We start from the raw sequence: 27341 nt of genomic DNA, 5'->3' as shown, positions 1-27341 counted from the left end.
CCTTGCAAGAGATGAGACAGACTGGACAGGGTACATTCCAGAAACAGAAGTGTACTACAGTGGCGACAACGGGAAACACACATTGGTGTGACAGTTACAGTTCAATCAAATCATTGAAAAACTAGTGATAGAGTGTGGAGCAATAAGTCCAAGAATATGTTATAATTCCTTAACTACAGTTTCTTAAATGCACATGCCCTTGCTGACTAGAAGGATACTTTCTATGAGGACTTGGACCCAGCTTATCGACAGTGTCTTAAAAAAAACAGCATAAAGATGGTGATAGAATGTATGAATGTTAAGATAGGGCAAGAGTGGGTATTCTCCCCAGTCGTTGGTAAATACAACCTCCAGAAAGAGTAAGAACGGTGGACTCCACCTGATGAATTCTGCAGCATCCTTAAAATGACAGATTCAAGCACATGGTTCCGGCAGGAGAATATTCTTAATGTGACTTGGGTGTCAGGAGATGACAATACCAGGGACTAAATTGATCATATATTAATAGATACCAGACATATCTCTAATGCATTGAACTACTGTAGATCTGGAGGTGCTAATATGGACTCCAATCATTACCTCCTCATAGCAAAAATAAGAGGGAGAATTTCAGTTGCACAAAGTTAAAGAAGAAATGCAAAATAAGTACATCATCTCATAATTTAAGGACCTAAGGAAAGCTTAACACTTAGCTGTTAATTTGGAAAATATATTGTGACAGGAATCCTCCAGAACTGTATGCATAATATAAACATCACTGGAATAAAGCCAGAAATGAAATACAGACTGCTACAAAGGAAGTGATTGGTAGTATTTGAAGTGTGGATGCATAATCTATGGGTTACTAATGAAGCAGGAGTGTGGCATAGGTGATATAATTTTGAACTTCACAGATTATATTAAGATCTCAAAATAATAACATTCATTAAAATAAACGACCTGAAATGGGTCAACCATGTCTTTTGCATGGAACCCAATAAAAAATTGCGCTGCCAGTGGGATGAACAAGCAAGGGAAGATCAAGACTTCGGCACTTGGATGACATATAAGCAAATCTAAAAATTACTGGTGTCGGAGGATGACAATGCTGGGCAGGAATGAATGGAACAATGTCCTAGAGCAAGCCGAGGCCCATCATAGACTTTAGAGCCTGAAAGAAGTAGGTAACTTAGTATTATACTAGTTTATTTATTTTTTTTAATATATACAACAGAATTTATTATTGACATCCTGGTATTAGTTTCAGTTGTTTTACATTTAAGATGTTGTAATACAATTTTTTGACCTGTCTCCTGTACCTTAACGCTCCAAGCTGATTGTTGCAAAGAGAGGAATTGTACAGAGGGAGAGGATTCTGTTCTTCTTGTGCCATGATGATCTTTACAGAGCGTGTACGACTGTTTGAGAGTAGACACAGTGTATTCTCAGATGTTCATGTAATACATCTCCGCAGTTTAACCAAAAAAATGTGTACACCCTCTATTTACTTTTGCGCATAACTCACTAGAAAATCATGAGAATCTAATTGTCATAAACTTTGGTTCCCTTTTCAGTTAAAATGTCAAAGGCACCCAATTCATAGGCACGATACAGTGTGTATTATTAGTTAGTTTGGAAACAAGGGAAATTGTCATCACTGTGAGATGAGGCCTAACACTTGCAGATTTGTGTGTGTATAACTGTTGTCCTTATGTCAGCATTTTTATTGTATTTTCTGCTATTGGTGTGGATGATGATGTGAACAGTTCAGCTAAATGTGAACATCAAATGTTATCATTCTTGGAGATCTATCTCCACATACACTGAGGTGACAAAAGTCATGGGGTACCCATTAATATTGTGTCAGACCTTCTGCGGGTGTAATGCAGCAACTTGATGTGGCATGGCCTCAAAAAGTCTTTGAAAGCCCTTGCAGATATATTGAGCCATACTGCCATCCATAGTTGCGAAAGTATTGCTGGTGCAGGTTTTTGTGTATGAACTGACGTCTCAATTATGTCCCATAAATGTTTGGTGGTATTCATGCTGGCCAATCTGGGTGGCCAAATCATTTGCTTGAATTGTCCAGAATGTTCTGCAAACCAACTGCAAACAATTGTGGCCTGCTGACCTGATGCGTTATCATCCATAAAACATACATAGTCATTTGGGAGCATGGAGTCCATGAATGGCGGCAAAAATAACCATTTCCAGCCAATGATCAGTTCAGTTCGACCAGAGGAGCCAGTCCATTCCATTTAAACACAGCCCACACCATTATGGAGCCACCACCAGCTTGCACAGTGCCTTGTGGATAACTTGGGTCCATGGCTTTTTTGGGTCGGTGCCACATGCGAACCCTACATTAAGCTCTTACCAGCTGAAATCGGGAATCATCTGACCAGGCCACAGTTTTCCAGTTATCTAGGATTCACATGATATGGTCATGAGCCTAGGAGAGACTCTACAAGTGATGCCTTGCTATTATCAAAGGCGCTTGCATTAGTCGTCTGCTGCCATAGCCCATTAAAATCAAATTTCACCTCACTGTCCTAATGGATATCTTCATCATATGTCCCACATTGATTTCTGCAGTTATTTCATGCAGTGTCACTTGTCTGTTAGCTCTGACAACTATAAGCAAACGCCACTGCTCTTGGTCATTAAATGAAGACTGTCAGTCCCTGCATTGCCCGTGGCAAGAGGTAATGTCTGAAATTTGATATTCTCAGCAAACTCTTCACACTGCAGATCTTGGAATACTGAATTTCCTAACAAGTTCCGAAATGGAAAATCCCATGCATCTAGCTGTCTACCATTCTGCATTCAAAGTATGTTAATTCCTGTTGTGCAGCCATAATCACATCAGAAACCTTTTCATGGGAATCATTTGAGTACAGTTGACAGCTCCACCAATGCACTGCCCTTTTATTCCTTGTGTACAAGACACTACCACCGTCTGTTTATGTACATATCATTATTCCATCACTTTTGTCACCTCAGTGTATATGAGAGAAAATCAATGGTATAAATGCATTTAACAGGATTAGTAGTGGTGGATGAGGGTCAGTACTGTCTAGAATAAGGTTAACAATTACCAAAAGCTGATTATTCAGTTTACACAACAGCTGGAGTTGAAATGCAGATGTGGTCTTGTGATTTTTTTCACTGAATTTGTTTCTGGCCATTTGCAACTGTATCAAAGTAGAGGAAAAAAACTTATGAAGTACACTGATTCTCCGCTGAAAGATGAACTGACAACTAAAGCAGTATTCACATAAGGAGAAAAGAATTGTACCATACAGTGAATACAGAATATCTGCAAATTATTTCTGCAAATTAATTCTGACTCTTGAAACTGTACTGCTGCCAAGGCAAAATACGCATTATTTTGTCAGAGACTAAGCCTGTGGGTTAGATGCTATGAAAAATTTTTGTTTATGCCGGTAGAATGTGTGCCGACCTTCCTGCCACCCATAATATGTGTAAAAGAAAGCCTGTGGCTATAGCTAGAGTTGAGTGAAATATGTTTGGCTGTCAAGAGAGCAATGTGTGAAGATTGCAATGACTACCATAGCAAAATTCTGCCGATAGACCTTCCATAAAACCCAAATAAAATTTACTCATTTGCAAAGGCTATTAGTGGCACTGAAGTTAGCGTCCAGTCACACAAAGGTAAGACAGAAACTGAAATTGAAGATTGGAAAGCAAAAGCAGAAATGATTAACTTCACTTTCAAATGTTCCTTTACAAAGAAAAACTGAAAAGTATTGTCCCAGTTAAATCTCGTACCACTGACAGGATTTTTTGGAATTGTTAACAGAGACCGCTAAAGTACAGTTAGTATAAATAATATTAATAATAATGCATGTGGCTAGTCCAGAAGCCCCACCTGTGGGGAGCCTGGCCACCTGGTGCAAGTCCTTTTAGTTGATGATAAAGACAACACAATACACAGTCCCCGAGGGGAGAACATCTCCAACCCAGCCAGGAATTGAACTCGTGCCCTACGCATGCATTTCGTTATGCTGATCAGTCAGCTATGGATGTGTACACAATTATTATTAAACAGCAGAAATGATAGTTTATTGTCAGTACAGTTTGTAGTTTGGTTTCCAATAATTCCTTCTCTTCTGTTCCTGTATAACTCGACTCATTTGACTAAAGTTTTTTTGTGATTGTTACCTTCTGAATTGCCTGAGAATTCAGTTTTCACATTACAAGAAAAGAAAGCCTTTCAGAAAGACATCAAGAGTATGCTGCTTTGCTTCCTGAAACCTGTCCTGCGTGCATTTACATCAGTCATTTACATTTGTGTACCTTGTCATTTATTTTTCTGATGCAAACTATGAATTCTTCAGTCCGTTCACCATTGTTTTGTATAATACTATTTACCAGTTCCATAAAGTACTGACTCATGTTTTTAGATTGATAGTGGTCTTGGAGCCCTTCCTTTAACTCGTGGAAATTGCAATCATTTGTCAGTTTCTAATGCAAAATAATGAATGTCCAAAAATTGCATTCCAGCCAATGTTTAGTCATATGGAAAGATGAGTACTCTCCTCACTGTCCTTACACCAGTTTTGGAATATCGAAATTCATAGGAATAATCTCCAATTTTTTCAGAGAAAGTGGAAGCAAATTAGGGTGCTTCAATCCTAAAGTTAAGATTATAGAATGTTCCTTTTGAGACTTGCACTCAGCTTTTCTAGCTTATTCTGCTGGACTAAGTTATCACTACATATTGTGTAACCTCATAAAATAAGGACTGAATTCCATCTTCAGTAGAAATCCACGTAGCTGCAGCTTAGTCTGACACTCTTGCTGGAACTGAAAATTGTAAACTGTGGTAGGAGATTATAATAAAACAAGCACTGGTGTGATGGGCTTCAGTGGTTACTTGTAGCATTGTTGTAGATCTTATGGTTTGTGGTATTCTTCTGCTGGCTGTGTAATGGCCTTATTCTTTGTCTATAGCTAACTTAACATGGGTCATTTGAGCCAATATATTGGGATCATAGGTTGGTAATTCCAAACCCAACTTAAGTTACGCATCTCCTACTACAACTTGCTTCAACCTACTCACTTGCTCGATGTTAGCGAGGGAGAGGTAGTTTTAAGACCATTCAGACAATATACCAGATTGTGTTCAATCATTGTTTGTTTAGTTCCTTACTCTCATGTGACAACCACAAAGCTGCTAGAATATCTGAAGGGTGCAAGCAGACAGTATGTGTATAAGAAGTACACAAGTGGGAATGTCTCCACCATATATTAGATTTCCTTCAACTGTGTACCTACCCTCGACTTACAAAACTTTTTCAACAGTTACCTATTTGTTTCACACTTCTGTTTTGTTCATTCCATTCCTCAGGGTACTTCTTCAGTTGTATCTCATATTTCTTTCACACTTCTGTTTTGTTCCTTCCATTCCTCGGGGTACTTCTTGAGTTGTATCTCATATGTTATGCTCATTGCATAATTTTATTTTAGTTCTTTCATTTGTGTTTATCTGTTGTCTGTTTTTTACTATATCTTTTTCAACAACGAATTTCCATACCTTTCCTTTTCTCCATGTCGCTTCTCATTTCTCGCCTTGTTCTTTCCCAGTAAGTAAAACCATTTGGTCTTGCATTGCTGTTTCACATAGCATAACTGTTATAATTGGCTATTGTCTTATGATTAAACACAGGAAAATGCTAATATTTTACAATTATTACTTCTAAATGTTATGTGAAATACTTACTTGTAAGTAGTAGGTAAGTCCTGGTAGAATTTTTACCTTTTGTGATTAAAAGGACCACTCATCAAAAAGCAGAAGTGTTAAGTCATCAAAAAACACAAAAAGAAAGAAAACTTGTTAGCTTTCGGAACAAGTTTGTCATGAGGGGTTGTGTTGGGTAAGGTGCATGGGGGGGGGGGGGGGGGGGGAGACGAGAGAGAGAGAGAGAGAGAGAGAGAGAGAGAGAGAGAGAGAGGTTGGGGCAGGAGGCAGGGAGAGGGACCGTGAGTGGGTCACTTGTGGCTTGGAAGGAGGCAGTTGGTTTGCTGGCTAGGAATGCGGGAAGGAGGGGTGTAGGTACGGGGGCTAGGCATGTGATGCATGATTGTCTGTCAGAGTAACTGCAGAGTGGAGGCTATGGGGACAGGTGGTTATCAAAGCTTGAGACCAAGACAATTACGTGAATCAAGCATATGTTGCAAAGATGACTTCCATCTGCATAGTCCAAAGAAGCTAGTGGTGGAGCGTTGTGGAGCGGACATTGAAATTGAGCATGCTGTGCTAAGTAGCATGTTGTGCCACTGGATGGTCTACTTTGTTTTTGGCAATAGTTTGGTGGTGGCCATTCATCCTGGTGGACAGTTGGTTGGTAACCATACCGACATAAAAAGGTATGCAGTGTTTGCAACAGAGTTGGTATATGATGTTGCAGCTTTCACAGATGGCTTGGTCTCTGATGGGTTAGGACAGGCCTGTGACAATTGGAACAATTAGTGCTGCACGGGTGGATTGGGCAGGTCTTGCAGAGGTATGATCCCTGTGGTGAGGGGTTGGGTGTGGGTGTGTCATAGGGATGGACTAGGATGTAGGTTGGGAGGACGACAGAACACCACCTTGGAAAGGGTGGGGAGAATGTTGAGTAGGATGTTCTTCCTTTCAGGGCATGATGAGAGATAATCAGAGACCTACTGAAGGATATGTTTAAGTTTTTCAAGTGCATGGTGATATTGGGTGACGGAGCAGGGGAGGGGGAGGGGTACCACTTTGTAACTCATTCTTGGGGATGGTGTGAGGTTTGGGGTTATGTGAGTATATGTCATGGGAAATCTGGTTGTGAACTAGGTCTGGAAACACCTCTTCATGGCCAGGACCACTGCTACTCTGTCCGCAAGATACTGTTACTGTGCAGTCCATAATACATACACCAGATTTACAAAAGTGAAAATGAAACTCTTGCTCTTCATAATCTGGAGGAACATTCCAGACACCTCTGTCATAAATTGTCCAACCTGTTGACATCCTACTACTGCCTTGGGACACCACTGTCCATCAACACCCATCTAATCACCTCTTGGCCACTTTCCAGGAATTACTTATCTCCAACTTAGCCTTGCCATCCTTCCCCATGTCCTCTCCTAATAATACTAACCTTTCAGCAGAAGAAAGAACAACCATACGTAACCTGATAACAGACCTTGCCTAATCACCCTCCCTGCAGACAAAGGCTCCAACTCTGTCATGATGAGTAGCAGTGACTACCTGACAGAAGGCCTACCTTAACTGTCTAACGCCTCTACTTGCAAGCCTGCCGTACTGATCCCACCTCAGAAGTCCAATAGAATCTAGCAGCTACTGAAATCCATATGTCCTTCCCAGGACCTCTCCCTCATGTCTACCTCCCACCTCACCCAAAAATCACTCCACTCACCCACCATCTACAGGTACAAGTTCCCAAAACCCACAAACCTAATGGTCCTCGATCCCGCATTGTAGTTCATTCTTGTGCTTCCACTGAATGAATTTCCATTCTTGGTGCCCAACACCTCCAACCAATCACAAGAACCCAGTGTCCCAGTTCAAACACTGTAACTGCCACCTCCCTATACACCATCATCCCTCACTCCCATGACCTTGTTGCTATTGAACGCTACCTTGACCAATATCCTTCAAACTTCAAACCCACCAACTTATTCCTTATACTAGTTACCAATGATATCCTGGCTCTCAACTACTTTTCCTTTGAATGAATGGCGGGTGTACTAACAAATCCGCAGCACAGCCATGGGCATCTTCCAACCGATTCATGGGCCATCTAGAAACAACCTTCTAGCTTCCCAAAACTTCCAACCCATAGTCTGGTTCAGTTTCACTGACAATACCTACATGATCTGGACCCAAGGCCAAGACACCCTTTCTCCAATCCTTCACAGCTCAACACCTTCTCTTCTATCTGATTCACCTGGTCCTGTTCAACCCATGCCACCTTCCTGGACATTGATCTACTTCTCTCTGCTGGCTCCATCCACACTCTGTCCATATTAAACCCACTAACAACCAACAGTACCTGCATCTCAACAGCTGCCATCCCTTCCACACCAAAAGTCCCTCCCCAACAGCCTAGATGTCCATGGATGAAGTATCTGTAGTGACGAGCACTCTCTTGCCCAATATGCTGAAGGTCTCACACAGACCTTCACAGATGGGCACACCACCCAAACCTAGTTCACAAACAGATTTCCCGTGCCATATCCTCACACATCCTCAATCCTCGCACCACCCTCAAGAATCAACTACAAAGGAGTGCTCTTCCTTGTCAACCATTATCATCCTGGACTTTAGCAACTATACCACAGCCATCATCAGGGCTTTAATTATCTCTCACCATACTCTGAAATGAGCTCCCCACCTCTCCCAAAGTAGTGTTCTTGTATACCTAAGCTATACAACATCCTAGTCCATCCTTACGCCATTCCCACTCCCAACCCCTTGCCAGAGGGCTTGTATCCCTGCAGTAGATGAAGGTGCAAGACCTCGCCAATCCACCTACCCAGCACTTCCTGCTCCAGTCCTGTCACAAGCTTATCCTACCTCATCAGAGTTCATCCCACTTGTGAAAGCAGCCATAACAAACACCAACTCTGTTGCAAGCACTGCACAGCTTTTTGTATGCCCACCAGGATGAATAACCACTACCAAGCTGTTGTCAAGAATAAAGTTAGCCACCTCAACATGCAGCTGAACACAACAGGCTCACTTTCAATGGCTGCTTCACAACCCGAGCCGTCTATATCCTTCCCTCCACCATAATCCTCTCTGAACTGTGCAGACAGGAGTTATCCTTGCAACACATACTTCGGTCATGTAATCGTCCTGTCCTCAGTCTCCATTAACTCACTGTCCCCACACCCTCCACACAACAGTTTCCAATTGGTTCATCCTTTCACCCCTCCCAATCCTCATCTCCTTCAGTGTGTGCTACTCCCCACTGGCTACGACAACCGTGCATTGCATGCCTAGCCTGTGTACGTGCCACCCGTGTGTCCTCCATTCCTAGACTCAAACTGCCTGCCTCCCTCTGAGCCACTAGTCACCCAACCTGAATCCCTCTCTGCCTCCTGCCTCTCTCTACCTCAATCCACCCATCCTGACGCAACCACCACCAAAATGCAGCATTGGCACATTTCGTCCACTGCATACGGAAATCAGTGTGTGTGTGTTTGTGTGTGTGTGTGACTCTGAAAGCTAGCAAGTTTTTTTTCTTTTTGTGTATGCCTCTCAACGACTCAATGCTTCTGCTGTTTGGTGAGTGAGCTCCTTTAATCCATAAGTATTTACTAATAAGTAGCTAATTTATATATATTTTTTAAATTACTGAATAGCTTTTGTAAAAGTTAATCACAAACACTAACCAGGCATCGCCCACTAACGCAGAATGCTTTTCTTTCTGTTGCCCCTCGTGCACAGTCAGTCCCAAAAGGAAACCATCCATCTTCACCATTAACTAGGTAGAACCTGTGACTGACTTGGTCATCTTGGCAGGCAACACGGCATGGACGGTCCATGTCATCTGGAAGATAGTATTGTTCATCAAAACATTTAAGAATTGGCACATGAAATTAAAAATTAATGAATCAGCTTCTAAAACTAACATAATTTGAAATTAAAAGACCAGGAATATCTCATAATTCAAGTATTTGTGGACACTGTCTCCATAATCAGCAGTAGCTAAATAGAAGGTAGGAGACGAGGTACTGGCAGAAGTAAAGCTGTGAGTACTGGGCGTGAGTCGTGCTTCGGTAGCTCAGATGGTAGAGCACTTGCCCGCGAAAGGCAAAGGTCCCGAGTTCGAGTCTCGGTCAGGCACACAGTTTTAATCTGCCAGGAAGTTTCAGTAGCTAAATAGTTGGTAAGTATTTGTGGACACTATCTCCATAATAACCAGTAGCTAAACAGTTGGTCTAAAAGTGTTTGTAGGTATTTTTGTGATGCTTCATTTGATGCAACTGAGTTAGTAGACTGCAAAGGTTTCTTGGGTAGTACACTGTAACAATGTGCATTTTCTAAGAACATTGGTGAGATATGCTGTTTTAGAAAATTGTTGGAGATATCAAGGAAGTAAATGTTTTACCAAAATCAAAACCTCGGTTTTTATATAGGGGCCAGGTGTCATACAATTATCTGGGAAACAGCTGTTTTTCTTTATGTTTAATCCTCTCTTTGCTTTTGACCACATTTGCTCAACATTGAACTACTGGCATATGGGGAACTCCCATTGGGTTTCAACATTTCGACTCGCAAACTACCTGTATTGAAGATTACTACAGCTGTGTGCTAGCAGATAGTAGCTGTTTGTGACCTGTTGTGTTCAATGATTTACCAAGTTTCTTATTTTTCAGTCACAGAATTTAGAACTTACATGCATGATATACAGAGTTCTTTGTGCCAGTGTCTCCCATGCTTCAATGTCAAAAATCTGCAATGAGCAAATAAATTGTGTCGAGTTATTGGCTCTAAATAAAGCCTGTTGGATTTCATCAGCTCTTGTTGCACTCCTACTCATAATCATTCCAGCTATTAGTTAAGAATTTGCATAAATGATTATAGAACTAAAGGGGGTGGCTGTATACGTAAATGGGTTATTACAATGCAGGCATAGAAAATGGTTCCATTAACTTCCACATTTTATAAACCAACTACGTATTTTGTACATGAAATTACTGTCATACAGGGTGTGTAAATAAAGTTTCAAGACTGATTTTTTCCTGAGTAGTGGTGCGCATGCAGATTCGTATCACCACCTGTGACAGGTTGTGGGGGATGTTGGCTAAGCGAGCCAAGCCTCAGCATTCACCGGCGGAACACTGGATTGAAAACATCACGAGTGCAGGGAGTGTCTGTTTCGAAATGCCGTCGAGAAATCAGAGCATCCAAAATGCAGCTCCTCATGGAGCAGCGGTGTTCGATCAAACTTTATGTAAAACTGAAGATCAGTATGGAAACGTTCGAAATGATTCAAGAGGCCTATAAAGAATTCACCATGTCACGTTCCGTGGTTTTCATGTGGCACAAGAGGTTCAAAGATGGCCGCAAAGACTTGGAGGATGATGAATGCTCTGCAAGACCTTCAACGAGCACAACTGATGAAAATCTGGCCAAAGTGCATCAAGTTTTAAACAGTGGCTGACTTCTCGGCATCAGAATGATTGCAGATGAAGTGGGTTTTAATCAAAAAACTGTGTTTCAGCTAATGACAGAAGATCTAATGATGAGAAAAGTGTGCGCGGAACTTGTCCCTAAAGTGCTCTCGGATGAAAAAAAGGAGCAGCACCTGGCTGTTTCGCAAGAAATGCTTCAACATTTACAAACTGAACCTGATTTTTTGGACAAAGTGGTCACTGGCGATGGGACCTGGGACTTTGAATACGATATAGAGTCGAAGAGGCAAAGCTCAGAGTGGCACACTTCCGCATCACCAAAGCAGAAGAAAGCCTGCATGACCAAGTCACGTGTGAAAAGCATGCTCATCACTTTCTTTGACGCAAAAGGAATGATCCACAAAGAGTTTGTGCCTGCTGGACAGACTGTCAGTGGTCAGTATTATGCTGGAGTGGTCCAACATTTGATTGATCAAGTCTGCTGAGTCCACCCGGAGAAGAAAGACGACTGGGGTGCTCCACCATGACAATGCGACCGTTCACACCTGCTTTGCTGTCACTGAAGTTTTGACCCGGTTCAATGTGTCAACACTGTCGCAGCCACCCTATTGCCCCAACCTTGGTCCCAGTGACTTCTTTTTGTTCTCCCAGATGAAGAGAGACCTGAAATGGAAGCAATTTAACAGCGTTGCAGCGGTCCAAAAGGGTTCGGAAGAGCATTCTGGTTAACGAGTTCCAGGGAGCTTACCATCATTGGAAATCTCGTTGTCAGTGGTGTGTAGATTCGCAAGGCACCTATTTTGAAGAATTTCAGTCCAATGCTCAATAAATTTTGTGTTCTGAGACCAATCTTGAAAAATTATTTACACACCCTGTAACACTTAGCCCATTCAAATTAGCAAAATTTAACCTAGCCATTTTTCAGGAACACAATATGTTATACGTCGCTCTTTGTAAAGTCAGCCCTAGTCCAAAACCTTCAGTCTGTGCTCCGAAACCTCACAGACAGTACCTGTGTGAAAGTTTGCAGTCAGTAACCATGCAAGTAAGACTTATGCAACATGTTCTGGGTGAGATAGAAAACAAGTAACATATCTATTGGTATCCCCAGTAATATTATAAAGTTGGTGCCTATAAAGTATTCAGTTAACATCTTCAGGTAAATCTGTCACTAATACTTGCATAGTCATTATATCCATGCGACTCAGCATGTGAATTACTACATGTGACTTACGTTATCTTTCATGTACTCCTCTTTCGACACTATTCGTGAAATACAGTCCCTTTAGGCATTCTACTCACTGTATAGTTGTTATTTAATTAGGTGTTTATCAGGGACCAAACATGTGCACTGTTTTGCATAAAGCCAAGCCACTAGGAAAATGTAATTAGTCTGTTTGCAAGTTGTTTATCGAGGACCATAATGTGTGCACTGTTTTTCATAAAATAAAGGCATTGTTGTGACACAATAACATTGGAACTGGGTAGTGAGAGTATTCTGTAGTTTTGTTGTTTATGTCACCGTGATGAAAGGATGAGAATTGGAGATATTCATTGGGGATTTGATAGAGGCAATAGAATGGAAACAGTAAGATTTATTTAAGAGGTTTGTTGTTTACCTTATTAAAGCAATTCCTGAAAGTGGGTTTACAGTTCAGTGAAGTTTCTGCAAGGAGACACCAATGTATTATTTACTTTGCAGGTAGGAACCATTCCAGCTGGGCATAGTTTCAGATTCAAAAATAATCTAAAATATTTTAGCAATGGATAAGAGTTACATTTGTCAAAGACCAAGGCAACAGATAATACTGAAGCTATAGATAGATCTTGCAGCACCAGAACCCCCCAGCTATACCTGGTATATGCAGGTAGATAAAGCAGCGGATATTGTACCTTCGCTCACGAAAAATAGTATTACTTCATCCATTGTTTGTGGTGCTGACAGATCAGTTCAGTGACAGATCGCAAAAAAGAGAGAGAGAGGGAGAGAGAGAAGAAAGAAAGAGCCCTTACCTGTAGTAGTTTAGTGCATGAGGTATGTGGAATACCCATGTAAAAGGCATTTTGTGTGTGAATTGCAACTTCGGATTTTATGAGTTTTCTTTGCGGTGTCATGTATATGACTGTGGTAGACATGTAGAGTTGATAAGCACGGTGAACTCTAAAAGTGAAATTATCAAGTTGCTGAACAGACATTGAAGTTCTTAATGACCTTGAAAGAGGAAAACGCAAGATTCAAAAACAAAAACTGCTGTGCTGATGAAAATACAGATATAATGAGAAAACATAACCACAAAACTGCACATGCACGCAGTAAAATGGACTTCAGTAAAACTCCTTTACAATGATGTGAACACATGCAACAGTGATGAGAATTTTATTTTTATGCTAGAATATATACTAGAACAGTCACTGGTTACTTATATTAGCATAATGTGTTTTGGCTGTCATCATCAGCGGCATTTACAGTTACTTTTACATTGTAATTAATATGATGTGAGGTTAGTTTCTTTTGCTGTGTATGCCGGGGAGGTTTGTGTGAGAAAAGGCACCTGTTCCTTCTGCCTGGTGTAAACACTACGCGCATGTGCACAAGCTGCATTCAGTCATGCACAGTTCGCATTCACAGTTGTCCCCTCGCGTTGCACTAATGGTTGTCAGTTTTCAGCAAACCATCAAACAGAGTTTGCATTCACTCCGCTTCAGCACTAGCAGTAAAGAAAGCTTTCGTCTGATTGTCTACTTTTGTTTTTGTTGACATGAGTTGCATGTGTGATGGAGGGTCCTGAAGAAAATGTAATGTTGCTGTCAGAAGTATATAGACATCATCTGTGCTTCTGAGATTCAAGAGATCCACAGTACAAATGCTGGAGGAGGGAGAAGAATAATTGGTAGGAACTTGCCGAAGTCCAACTGTGGATGTGAAAAAATTGATAAAATCATTAATTCTTGCATAAGCAGGAGCAGAATAAACAAGAACAAGCTTCGTAATTCTTTTTATTAAAAAGGAAAAGTGCAGTAAATTTCCTTTAAAATAAACAAGTGTGGATATCTATCTACTATACTGATTAAAATTAAAAGTATACAAAAGACCTGATCATTCTTGCTGCCTACATTCATGTGATCTGAATTGTACGGCCAATGTATCACTGTTAATTAAGAGATATTTTATGATAAATAAAAATCATTTACCTGGGCTCACGCTCTCTAGATTCTAATAAACTACTGGGTGACACAGAAAAATGGGAACATTCCACAATCCAATAAAACTAGATGTGATGAAGGAAAGAAATTGCATTCATAGTAATTGCAAACTTACAACTATGCCATTTATGAAACATTGATGGCATTTAACATTTTTTTAAAAATACATCCATTAGATGGTGTCGTCCTGTACAAATACATTCGTGAAATCTGCTGTTGAGATTCCTCATTGACCACTGCAACATGTCAGCTTGGGATACTGTGAATTGCATTCCGAATTCTCTGTGTTAAGTTATCCAGGGTTCTTGGTTGAGTCATGTAGACTTTGCTCTTGAGGTAGCCCCACAAGAAAAAACCACAAACAGATAAATCTGGCGATCTAGGGGGCCAGGGAATGTTATTGAACCATGGGGATCACACGGTTGCCAAACAATTCTCACACATATTCCATTGATTGCCGTGCAGTGTGTGATGTCGCTCTGCCTGTTGAAACAAGGCTTCTTGAATGTTTGGAAAGTTATTCAATGCAGGTGTAATGAAAACACCTCCATGTAACGGTCATCATTGACAGTTATTGTGTTTCCCTGTTCATTTGGGAAAAAATACAGTCTGATAATCCAGTGTGATGAAGCACCACACCATACTGTCACTTTACTAGCATGTAAAGGGCGTTCATGAATGTCATTAGGTTTTGTGTTTGCGCAGAAATGGTAGTTCTGTTTATTCATATAACATGTGAAATGAAAATGTGCCTCATCTGACATCCAAAACTTTTTTAGAAATTCATCATCATTGTTTATTTTTGTTATCATTTGTTGACAGAATCCTAATCGTAACCGGTAATCGTTGTCCTTCAATTGTTGCACCATCTGTAGTTTGTATGGACGAAATTTTAAATCAAGACGAAGAATTCCACGAACACTCTCCCAGGACGTTCCAACCACTGCTTCTTGCTTACGAAATGTATACCGGGGGCTACGCAAGCCAGACTCGCATACAATATCAATGTTCGCTGGAGAACGCACACTTCTTGGTCGTCCTGTTGGTTTCTTCTTGAGGGCAGAACCAGTCTCTTCAAAGTCATTAATCCAGTATTTTATCACGTGTTTCGATAGAACAGCATCATGATGTCGTAAATTATAAAAACGTCGAAACTACCTCTGCGCCGCTACCAAACTATCATTGTTTTTACAAAACATTTTTTTGGCTAATGCACACTGTAGTCAGTCCCACTGATCCATTATTATTGAAATGGCGGACTGTTTACTCGCTAATTGTCATGAACCCACAGTGCTGCCACCTGCCCATGGCTGCCACTACTCATTTCAAACATTCCTGTTATTCTGTGTCACCGTCTATATACCAGAGAAGGTATTACTAAGTAGCCCCTGTGACAGGTCATATGTATATTTCATTAATTTTTTCTTCAGTAGGGAGAACTATATCTGTCCTCTGTCTAAATGAACATTGGCTAACAAAAGACTCCATCAAAGCCCTTCATAAATTGGAGAACTATGTTGTAGCGAGTAATTTTTGTAAAAGTAATAAAAACTGTGGGTTTCCTGTATACTTATTAAAAATACTTTAGCACTTAAGGTAACAGATGAAACTTCCTGACAGATTAAAACTGTGTGCCAGACTGAGACTCAAACTCAGGACCTTTGCCATTTGTGGGCAAGTGCTCTACCAACTGAGCTACCTAAGCAGGACTCATGCCCAGTCCTAACAGCTTTACGTCCACCAATACCTCGTTTCCTACCTTCCAAACTTCCAGGAGTGCGAGTCTTGCAAGCTTTGTGGGAGAGGTTCTGTAATGTTTGGACGGTAGGTGATGAGATAGTGACAGAAGTATAACTGGCTTGGATAGCTTAGTTGGTAGAGTACTTGCCCATGAAAAGCAGAGGTTCTGAGTTGGAGTCTCAGTGTGTTATACAGTTTTAATCTTACAGGCAGTTTCATATCAGTGCAGACTCCACTGCAGTGTGAAAATTTCATTCTGAAGGTAAGACATTATTTTAATTTACTGGATGATAAAGATATATTTGAAAGCTGCTGTATAGAATTAGAGACAAAATATTCCAATAATTTTGATGTATAGAATACGAGGTAAAGAGAAGTAATGAAAGTATATATATTTAAACTAAGAAATCCCTTGCAGAAACTAACAAAAGAAAAACAGATTACAATTGTGATGGCTGCTGATTTTAATATAAACATAATAAATGAATCCAACAATGGAAAATGCAGGATGGAATGTAACAATATCGTGAAAAGGAAGGTTGCTACTCACCATATAGTGGAAATGCATGCATTTGCATGAGTGTGTATGTGTGTGTTTGTCATCTAATTTTGACAAAGGCCGTACTGGCCGAAAGCTATATTTGTGACAGTCTTTTTGTTGTGGCTATTTGTGACTTAGTATCTCTGATATATGGTGAGTAGCAACTTCCCTTTTCACAATATTGTTAATAAATGAATCCACTGATTCAGGACAATTTATTGATCTGATTCAATCAAAACTTCATAGAATTGAGAAGAGAGTAAATGAACTGAAATCTGTATAGATAACATTCTGATAAATTATACATTTGATAATAAAAAAAATTCTGCATTGATTTTGGTATTTCTGACCATTCTGCATTGTTTTTGGAGCTACCAAAAATAAATGAACCATGCTTTAGAAAAATTTGCATCAAATCAAGGTTCAGTAAAACTCATTTTATTGCTGACTTGAAGAAGTAAACTGACCAGTGAATCATTTTACCACAAGTTCTAAAAATTATGAGAGTTTTCTTGAAAGTTTTTTGCATGTTTTGACAAATATTTCCCCTTCAGTCTGCCTTAAAAAAACTAAGATAGATAACTGGTGGTATAAAAGAGTCAAGTGCAAGAGAAAGTCTGTTACACAATGATCTGAAAAATAATATAAATTTAGCTTTTACAAGCTATTTAAAAAGCCATAAATCTGTATTTAGAAGGGTGGCAAAGAAAGCAAAAGAAATGAGACATAAATATATGCCAAGCCATACAAATAAATCAAAGTCAGTATGGTAAATCATAAAATCTGAAATTGGTGTCGTAGCTAGCAGTCCACAATCTCCAAAATTAAGTTAGATGACAAATTCATAATAAATATTTAAAAAAATCAGAATATTTCAGTGAGTTATAAATATATCAAAATCATATATCGTGTAAGTGATTTCCTAGATTATGTCCAATCCTTCAGTTTCAATCAGGATAACATGAAAGTTGTAACTAATTTTGATGATAATATAGCTAAAAATGTAGAAAAAGCAATATTATACCTCAAAAATAAAAATTCGGCTGGACATGGTGAAATATCCTCTACAATAATTAAGAGTTTCTCATATAATATCATGACTCATATCTTAAATAATTAAGTCACTTCAAGAAGGATGCTTCTTAGCTGCTCTAAAGTAACCGTAGTAAAGCCATTATTCAAGAAAAGCTCAACAATATTTGAAAAAAATCGTTGCAACCCAGATTCAAAATTTCATAGCAAAATCCATCACCATATCACATCAGTTTGGGTTCCAGTGAGACAAGTGTACAATTTATACTAACAACAAATTCGCTGAGACAGTTTACATAACTTTGGGCAAGATCAAAAAGGTCACACCAGTTTTTTATGATCTTTTGAAGGCTATTGACTGTGTGCTGCTACATAAATTAGAAAAATATGGAATAAGTGGTAGTGCTTTGAAATGATTCAAGTCATACTTAACAAACAGGAAGCAAAAAACAGTTGCAATACGAAGTACAGAAAATTGTGACTCAGACTAGAAAATCATTTCAGAGGGAGTCTTACAAGATTCCATTTTAAGCCCAATACTGTTTTTATTTTATGTAAATGATTTCTCTCTTTACACAACATCACATCAGTTTTATTTGCAGACAACACGTCTGTACTCATTAAAAGTGAGACAACAGGACAAATGTCTCTAAGAGTCACTGATATCGTAAATTGCTTAGAAAATTGAGTTTATCCAAGTGGTTTAAAATTAAGCATGACAAAGACCCAAACTTACGCAGTTTAAAACCAAGCAATCAAAATCAAATGATTTCCAAATTACCCATAAAAATCAGGATCTCATGGAAGCAGTTTCTGTCAAATTCCTGGGGATATTTCGTGAAAAAATGTATCCTGGTCTTCTCACATAAGCTACCCAGCAAATATGCCAAACAGTCTTGCATTTGCAATGATAGTATTCTCCTATACAAATGATGCAGATGCTAGAGAAGTTAAGTAACATGGATGCTAGAAAAGTTGGTTCCACTCCATTTTGGCTGTCTGATGCAGAAACAGTTATTAATATTTTTTAATGAAAACAGTCTTGGGTGCAAAATAGTTTTTATTAAAAACAGTTACACAGTTCACCCTTGTAAAGCATCATCAGAATAGCTGGAGACAACAGAACAAAAATTAATACGTCAGAACAGTAAATAGAATGAAGTATGCTTCTAAGCTATGCAGCCTTGCATACAAGGGGCAGCAATATATGTATAAACTCATATAAAAACGTTGTAGGGTAAGCTTCATCCACCAATTGCCTCTGAATGGCCTTAAATAAGAACAAGAAGCATCTGGATATAACATCCAGTTGTCAAATGTCATATCAGGTATGCAAAGGACCTAAACAAGAAGTAAAAATAGAAAAGTAAATTTAACCATGATTAATTTTATGTGGTAGAATAAATGGGAATCTAAATAGATAAAATACTCAACCAGTTAGGAATCTTATGTGTACTAATGCAGGATCAGCATGGTGTACACAGCACAGAGCCATGGATGTAGGGTAGGAAATGACTGCCTAAGCAGGTCTGGCCAGCACAAGAACAGAGTTATTAGGTGAACGACCAGTTATGTCATATTATGGGTACGGGCTAAATGGTGAAAAGACTCAGAGATAACATAATTGTGCTATATCCAGATGCTTCTTATTCTTATTTAATGCCATTCAGCAGCAATTGATGGATGGAGCTAACCAGACTACTTTTTTACGAGAATTCATCCAGCTTAGAACCATGCTTCTTTTTATTTACCATTTTGTCATATTAATTTTTCTTCTGTTGTGTCCAGATAATCTGATGATGCCTTACAATGGTGAAATGCATAATTGTTATTAATAAAAACAATTTAGCAACTGAGACTGTTTTCATTCAAAAGCTAGAAAAGTAGTTTATCATAGCCACTTTGAATCTGTTGTAATGGAGTATGGAGTAATCCTTGGGGAGAATGCTATTAGTGGGGAAAAAAACGTACTATAAGAAATATCTGCAAATATTTTACTGTTCCATGTATTTATATTTATCAAAGGTTTATGTGCAACAATCCACAATTATTTATAGAAAACCATTTTCAACATATTTACAATACAAGAAACAGATAGCTTCATGTTACCATCTTATAGATTAAAACTGTACTCTCAGACTTCTCAGTACATGGCTATGAAAATTTATAACATATTAAAAATGAAAAACTGTCACAGTGGTTGACCTAGGTTTACTGAAAGAAAAGTTACTTTCCTTGTGCAAAAATGTTGTTATTCAATCACAGAATTTTTAAATAGTGATAAACATAATATAATAAACTTGTTTGATGGTTGTAAATTAAGATTAATTTTAGATTTCTCTGACACATTAAATGCACCTCAATTGTATTACTTATATTATCTTTTGTATGTTTTGTATATTATCTTTTGTATGTTAAATGAGTGGTTTATGTATATACGTAATGAGTTACTAAAATTCTGATTGTGAAAATAATTCAACAAATATCAATTTCTTCCACATTTCAAATTGGCTGTTCAGATTATGCTATCTGGTGCATGTATTTGAGAAACTGAAGCTAAATGTGTTTCTCCATGGAGCACAAAAAATTTTTTTGCACAGAAACATAAAATTCAAGCTTTTATGAAGAATTAAACATTTGAAGAAGTACATGGAAAATAATTTTGAAATGTTTTTGTATAGTGATGATTTCATTGCTGTGATTTGATTGTGATGTGATTAAGCACATCATAATTAAGTTTTTGGTATATTTGAAAAATAATTTTAATAAATATTTTCCACCATAACTAAACAGTAATCTTTTAGGATTGGATGCAGAATTGTTTTGCAGTAACAGTGGAATGTGTGAAACATTCTTCCTGAAATCATGGGAAGAATTTCCAGAACTTTGACTCAAACCACAAACTTGAATTTTCAAGAAAAAATATTAAATTTTTGGCTTGGTACAAAGGCAGAACTTCCAATAATTTTAAATTTAAGACTGGATAACTCTTCCACCATTTTTGTGAATCGTCATTTCCAACAAATGTGGTAACTAAACCAAAATATCCTGCAAGTCATCAGGACACTAATAGTGCCTTGAAACAAGCTGTGATGGGCATTAAGCCATGCTTTGAGCAATTGTGTCAGAATATTCAGTCACATCCAGTGCATCAGAGGTAATTTATCTTTTTCCAGCCTTCCTTTGTTATACTCCAAATTGTATGATACAATAGTGTATTTATCTCCCATATCTTTGTGTTCACTTTCATCTTGATGTTTTCATGAACTATTTTAATCATACTTTCATGATATATTTATCTAGCTCAGGTTTTTTCTCAAATGTTGTTATTTCAAAAGAATTTACTTGATTAAGTTTTCAGCAATGAATGTTGTTAAATAAGTAATCGTGCAGAATAATATGCCTAGAAACTAGTATGTCAGTGGTGTGTACAATCTATGAGCACTAATTACATTTATAGCAGTGAGTGGGAGCCACAAAGAGATGAACCTGTATGAGAGGGGTTGCTGACAAAAAAGTGTATGAATTCTTGATATAGATTATAATATTGTACTTTAAAAACTAAAATGGCCTTCAGTTACACACACTTCAGTGGTATTTTTCAATCTAATTATAAGTTTCCTTTTTTGCCTATTATTGACATTTTAAGCACTACTGCAGTAATAGTCCTTTAATGATATATTTATCTAGTTCTAGGGCTTTTTTTCCGAATACTGTTTGGGCCTAAGAATTTAGTTGATCAGGGTTTCGGCAAGTAGGGTCTTTTAGATAATCTTCATGCAGAAGCATATGCAAAGAAACTAGTTTACTGATAGTTTTTATATGCTGTTGCTACAAATTGTGTTATAACTGTGATGTGGAAAGCAGGGGAGTGTGGTAAAATGTGTCTTGCACAGAAGGAATCTTTGACAAAATTTAATATTTCTTGTGTATGCTTTTTTGCAGCCTCAAAAAATTGTATAAAGTGCTGTAGGCAGTATTTTTAGAAAGTTGTTTAGAGCATAGCAAATGTGAATCCAAAATAAAAATTTTGGTAAAAAAGACTAATCAGTAACATAGCCCGACAACTATGTTTGCACCAAATTTACTACCCCTGTTTTCTTTTGTAAAAGTTAAACAACAAAGTTAATTTTTAGAAAACCCATGTAATATAATACTGATCACAGAAGTGACACAGAAGTTGATGGCAAGTCGTTACCAGGACCAGGTACAGCCTCTTTGCTCACTTTTGTAAATAGTATTAGCAGTCACTATGCACAACACTGCACACAAATCAACAGTATATTGTCAATAGCTGCTTGTTGTTATGGTGCACAATACTCTTACATAGCTACTGTTGATAGCGACCATTAACATTCCAGAGCAACATGCAGTCAGCTGACTTCACCAATCGCAGAGGGGACAAGTATAAGTGTGCAGTCAGTACACAAGTCTCAGATTCATATTTCATTGCATAGGATGTACATATGTCATACATAAACTAAGAAAAATGCTGGGTAAGGAACACTACATATTTTTACCCCTCTTTCATTCGTGTATTCTGGGTAATACCCAATGCTTTTAGGATCCCATAAATCTGTGCACATGTGAGAATACAATGCTTTCAATCTTGTTTGCAGACAAAAAACTACCAAATAGTCCTGTTTTGTGTTTATTTTCTCCCATTTTGTGTGTGTGTGTGTGTGTGTTTTGCTCATCACCGATACTGTCAAATGTATTTACTGCATTTATGCTTATTTTATTGAGGTTTGCTGATGACATTGTTATTCTGTCAGCCAGCAAAGGACTTGGGGGAGCAGTTGAATGGAACAGACGGTGTCTTTATAGGTGAATATAAGATGAACATCAACAAAAGCAAAACAAAGGTAGTGGAATGTAGTCTAATAAAATCAGGTGATAATGGGGTAATTAGATTAGGAAATGAGACACTTAAAGTAGTATATGAGTTTTGCTGTTTGGGCAGCAAAATAACTGATGATGGTCAAAGCAGAGAGAGTATCAAATGTCAACTGGCAATGGCAAGAAAGCGTTTGTGAAACAGAGAAATTTGTTAACATTGAGTATTGATTTAAGTATTAGGAATTCTTTTCTGAAGCAAAACATGGACGATAAACAGTTTAGACAAGAAGAGAATAGAAGATTGGAAATGTGGTGCTACACAAGAATACTGAAGATTAGATGGGTAGATAACTAATGAGGAGGTGCAGAGCTGAAAAGATTTGCACAGGATAGATTGGAATAAAGAGCTGCATCAAACCAGTTTTCAGACTGAACACAAAGACAATGTTGATGTTTATCTACCACACAATGAGCCATTCCTAATTGTAGGAGATTTTCATGCACTTAATGTGGTATGGGCATCTGTATGAATCTGCCCCAGGGGTCATGTTGTTGAAAGCTTCATTGTATCAGGAGAGTTGTGCATTCTTAATTCTGGTTGGTTCTGGTAGTAGCACACACTTCTGCACCGCAATGGACCCATTCTCCACAACAAGCCTTACTTTCAGCTGTCATGCCCGTATAGACGTTCAATGGGAAGTGGTCAGTGACTTGCATTCAAGTGACTGGTCCTACCTTCTGACAGAGCAGCCCCTGAAGGGAGGCTGTTGCTCAGCATAACAAACTGAACACTGTTAAGATAACTGGCTGTTTTCAATTACTGAGATTGTCCAGAACTGGGTACAGCTGCATCAAACCAGTCTTCAGACAGAAAACCATAACAACACTGTGTGAGTTTCTCTCAGATGGGTAATTTGGGACACTGTACCATCATGTAAATCATGTAGGTTTATAAGGAGTTGGCTGCTTCATTTTCAACAGTTAAAACATAAACTGAGGTTAAACTTGACAGTGAATTTCAAGATTATGAGCCATGCTAAAAGTGTACCAAACTGCAAAAACAGATGAAAACATTGAGAAAGTGCATGGGATGATCAACAATTAAAAATATATGAAATAGATGGAGCTTTATACATATCAAGGGAAAGAGTGTAATCCATTTAGCTTCAAGAAATTCCACATTTATTGTTAGCTGACCAAAAATAATTGCAAAAATGAATTTGTTGGCAGTGTTTGAACTATTTTTTAATTCAACTGAGTGCACCAGTTCCTTACTTTGGATGAGACCTAGGTCTACCATTTCACAGAGAAACTGAAACAGCATTTAAAATTGCAAATGGATCTGATAGTCCTGCTTGAACAAAGGCAAATGTGAATTCATCTGCTGGAAAGATTATAGCATTTGTTTTCTGGGATACAAAACTATTTTTCATTATTTATCTTGCAAATAGTAAAACAATACCTGCCAAATACTGTGCATAGTTTCTGGACCATTTGTATGAAAAAGTAAATGAGAAGAATCCTGGATTTCAAGAGAATGAATGGGCACAATAGACCTGCCCATAAAGGTGCTCTGGCAAAGATAAAACATGGGGTTTTGAGGCATAAATAATTTGAACTTTCAAACTACTAAGTGGATTTGGCTAAAGAAATACAGATTCTGTTTGTGGATAAATCCCAATTTATTTTCTAAAGTAATAGCAGATAGTTCACTTAGTTACTTGTTCCCTGGATCATTTTGCGCAATAAAGCATAATGATGTGGAACAAGTCATTTTACAGTCACATTGAAAATTAATCTGTTAATGTGGTTACATGCTGAACATTTATAAGCTTGTTTCTAATATACAGAAGTGAGTTAGTAATTCCTAACCACCACCTTTTACACATTACTGTGATAGAAATTCTTGTAAGTAATAGAAGAAGTTGTCAAGGAGAAACTTTTTCAGTTTGTTTTCAAATTTTACTTTGCTATCTGTGTGTTGCAGTTTCAATTGTAAGTTGTTGTGCATTTAAAAGCTGTACACAGTAACTTGCAACAGATATTCAGTAAGTGCAAAAACTGGAGCTGACTACGAAAAAGATTGTAATACTGGTTAATTAAACCAAATAATATGCACTTGTTAATGAACTGTGTTTTGAAACTATTAATGCTTTAGCAAATGGGCTAACGAACATTGTTTTTTGGAGATATAAGGCAACATTTTTTAAAATGTAAATGTGTAATTTGTTTTACAAGAAAAACAGGGAGTGCAATATATATTATGTAATGGTTATTTTTTAAAAACCACAGACACACACTTGTAGTTGATTATACTTTGTAATATACGGGGATGGTGGGGGGGCTTTCCATCAGGCAAAAGAGGTGTGAGCCCCTGCTGTTGTGGATTTGACTGTGTCCATGTAGTGTAAGATTAGACCAACAATATTAAATGTAGCCCTCATATGGGGGGAAGACAGATGGAGCTTACAGAGTGGATAGTATGGAAGTCCCAACGGCCCCTCACAAAAGTCAGTCTATAATGGTGGAATACTAGATCTAGCTTATGGATGTGTTATACCAGTAAAATACTTTGCTATTGTCTGGGCTGTGCTTATTGGTTGATCTGGATTATTGCTCTTCTCTATAGCAATAAAACAGCACTTTCCATTTTGCCTCAATCTCTTGTGGTTATCTCCCATAAAAAAGATTTTGTGGAAAAATCTTTGGAGTTTGAGATCTATTGTCACCATCTCAACTTGTTCTTTGTAATTATTTGACAGAATTTCATCTCTAATACCCAAAAGGCTGAAAGTTTCTTATTGGTTTTTGTAAACTTGAACTGCTCTAAGTGCTGCACACTTTCCTCTGATTGTTGGATAACAGTCTTCATTCTACAATTCATTTGCATTTCTTTGTAAATTGCACTGATGATATGTCCATGATTTGTAAACTCTTTCTACTTGTTTGGGTCCTTAGTTTGCCGAATTTGGAAAACTTTGGCTCTCTATTGTGTCTCGCCACTGCCAAGGTTGACAGTCAAACAGTAGCCTGTCCATTAGCACTGTAGTAGCTATTATTTAGAACTGATACATAATTTGTAGCAATGAGTGTGATTCTCAACCTGTTGATGCTTTCAGTCTTGATTACACAAAGCGTTTGCATGTGTCACCGTGTAGTAGTGCAACCATCACCAGTACGCAAATACACTTACGGAAATGGAAAATGTTACATCGTGAAGCATCAGTCGTATATTTATCAAACTCTGTGGAGAGGTTCATCACATAATGAGTATTAAATGATTAAACTTTCATTCTATTCTGAACAGATATCCATTGTCTTCATCAGTGTGAGGTGTGACCCCATGGGCCCTAATAACGACTCTGTATTTATTGTGCTGTGAAAGCAAACAGCCTCTGACTGTTATCTTGAGGAATTCCTTGTCATGCCTGAAACACACATAGTTGATGAAGATTGCTAGCTAGAGGCTGGTATGCAAATATATATCTTACCATCTTACCCCAGACATGCTATATGGGTGACAAATCAGGAGACCTGTCAGGCCAATCAAGGATCTGTACATTCCTTAAGGTGTTTGTGGTGTAAACTGCAGTATGGGGCCTTACATTAACATGATGGATTATGCCACCTGGTGCCATGGTTACAAACGGTATGACTACATGTTTTACCATCCGTGCCACATATCAGTGAGCTTCTAGTCTCCCTCCAACAATTGCCAAATTAGTCCTGTTATCATATGCAATAGCTACCCATGTTTTAATTCCACAAGTTGGAGAGGTACAGTCTCAAGAGTCACTGCTTCCTTTGATCTTTCACCAGATCATCAATCTGACCACCAAGAACAGATGTGAGACACACGTTGAGTACCATGAAATGCCACTCAGTGTACCATTTGACCCTGGCTCTACAACATGCAGATCTCTGTTGTCTGTGCTATGGTGTCAGTGGTAAAAAATGCACGGCAACTCAAAATCTGAGTCAGTTTCCAGTAATCAGTTCCCAACAGTTCATAGTGACACACTGCCAGTAACTTCCATCCAGATTTCAGACATGCTCATCTGTCTATCCATCAGAACCAACTGAACAATCCTATAATATACTCATGGTGTAATGCTACTCTTTTGGACTCTTCGAGTCCAAAAGATGGCCATAAACTGCACATGCATATCTTCCGAGAACGCTGTGTTGTACTCTCCACCAGAAAAACTGCAATAAGACTACACACATCCAGGAGCTGTCGTATACTCACATTATTCTTCATATGTAAAAACGACTTTTTTTTATTAAAGATACTGAAAATAAGCACACATAAGGATAAAATTACAATGAACATATCTTACAAACTTGGAAATACTGGACTATCAATTTTATAATGCGGTGTTCATAGTGTAACACTTAACGTTTCTGCCAGTGTAGTGTCACTGTTTGTCTTACATACTTCATAAAGCTCAAAAAAGTAGTTAAAAACTCAAGACACTGTGGGTTGCGCCCAGGACTGCAGGCAGATATGAAAATATTACATTGTTTTAAGATAGAGATATGGATACCAAATCAAACAGTGTAAGATGTATCCTGGTGTTGATTTTTGCAGTGACAATAATCTTGTCTGCATGTGAGCTAACCTGTACCTAAAGAAAATGGGAAACACATGTCTAGAGTAAGTTTCATTATAAAAAAATGAATGCAAGCTCTAGGATAGTACTTCAGAATTCTGTACAATGAAGTTTGAATTGAGAGAGGTAGCCAGCGTAGCAAATGGAAAGTGGAACAACCTGAAAAATGCAATTACATGTACTGCAAAGGAACAACTGATGTCCAGTGCCAACACCACCAAGAAACCATGCAGTAA

At 38.3% G+C, this 27341-nt stretch overlaps 1 protein-coding gene across 1 annotated transcript in view; it reads right to left on the bottom strand.

The window, feature by feature from the left end:
- LOC126251685 (A disintegrin and metalloproteinase with thrombospondin motifs adt-1-like) overlaps positions 1-27341 on the bottom strand; it is a 167850-nt gene that overhangs the window by 15525 nt on the left and 124984 nt on the right. The window contains exon 14 of the mRNA XM_049952272.1: positions 9391-9548. Coding sequence (XP_049808229.1) covers positions 9391-9548 — 158 coding nt within the window. The remainder of the gene's footprint in view (positions 1-9390; positions 9549-27341) is intronic.

Source organism: Schistocerca nitens, chromosome 4 (genome assembly GCF_023898315.1).
Source record: "Schistocerca nitens isolate TAMUIC-IGC-003100 chromosome 4, iqSchNite1.1, whole genome shotgun sequence".
Taxonomy (NCBI): domain Eukaryota; kingdom Metazoa; phylum Arthropoda; class Insecta; order Orthoptera; family Acrididae; genus Schistocerca; species Schistocerca nitens.
The sequence above is the reverse complement of the archived record's forward strand: the minus strand, read 5'-3'. Positions and strand labels throughout refer to the sequence as shown.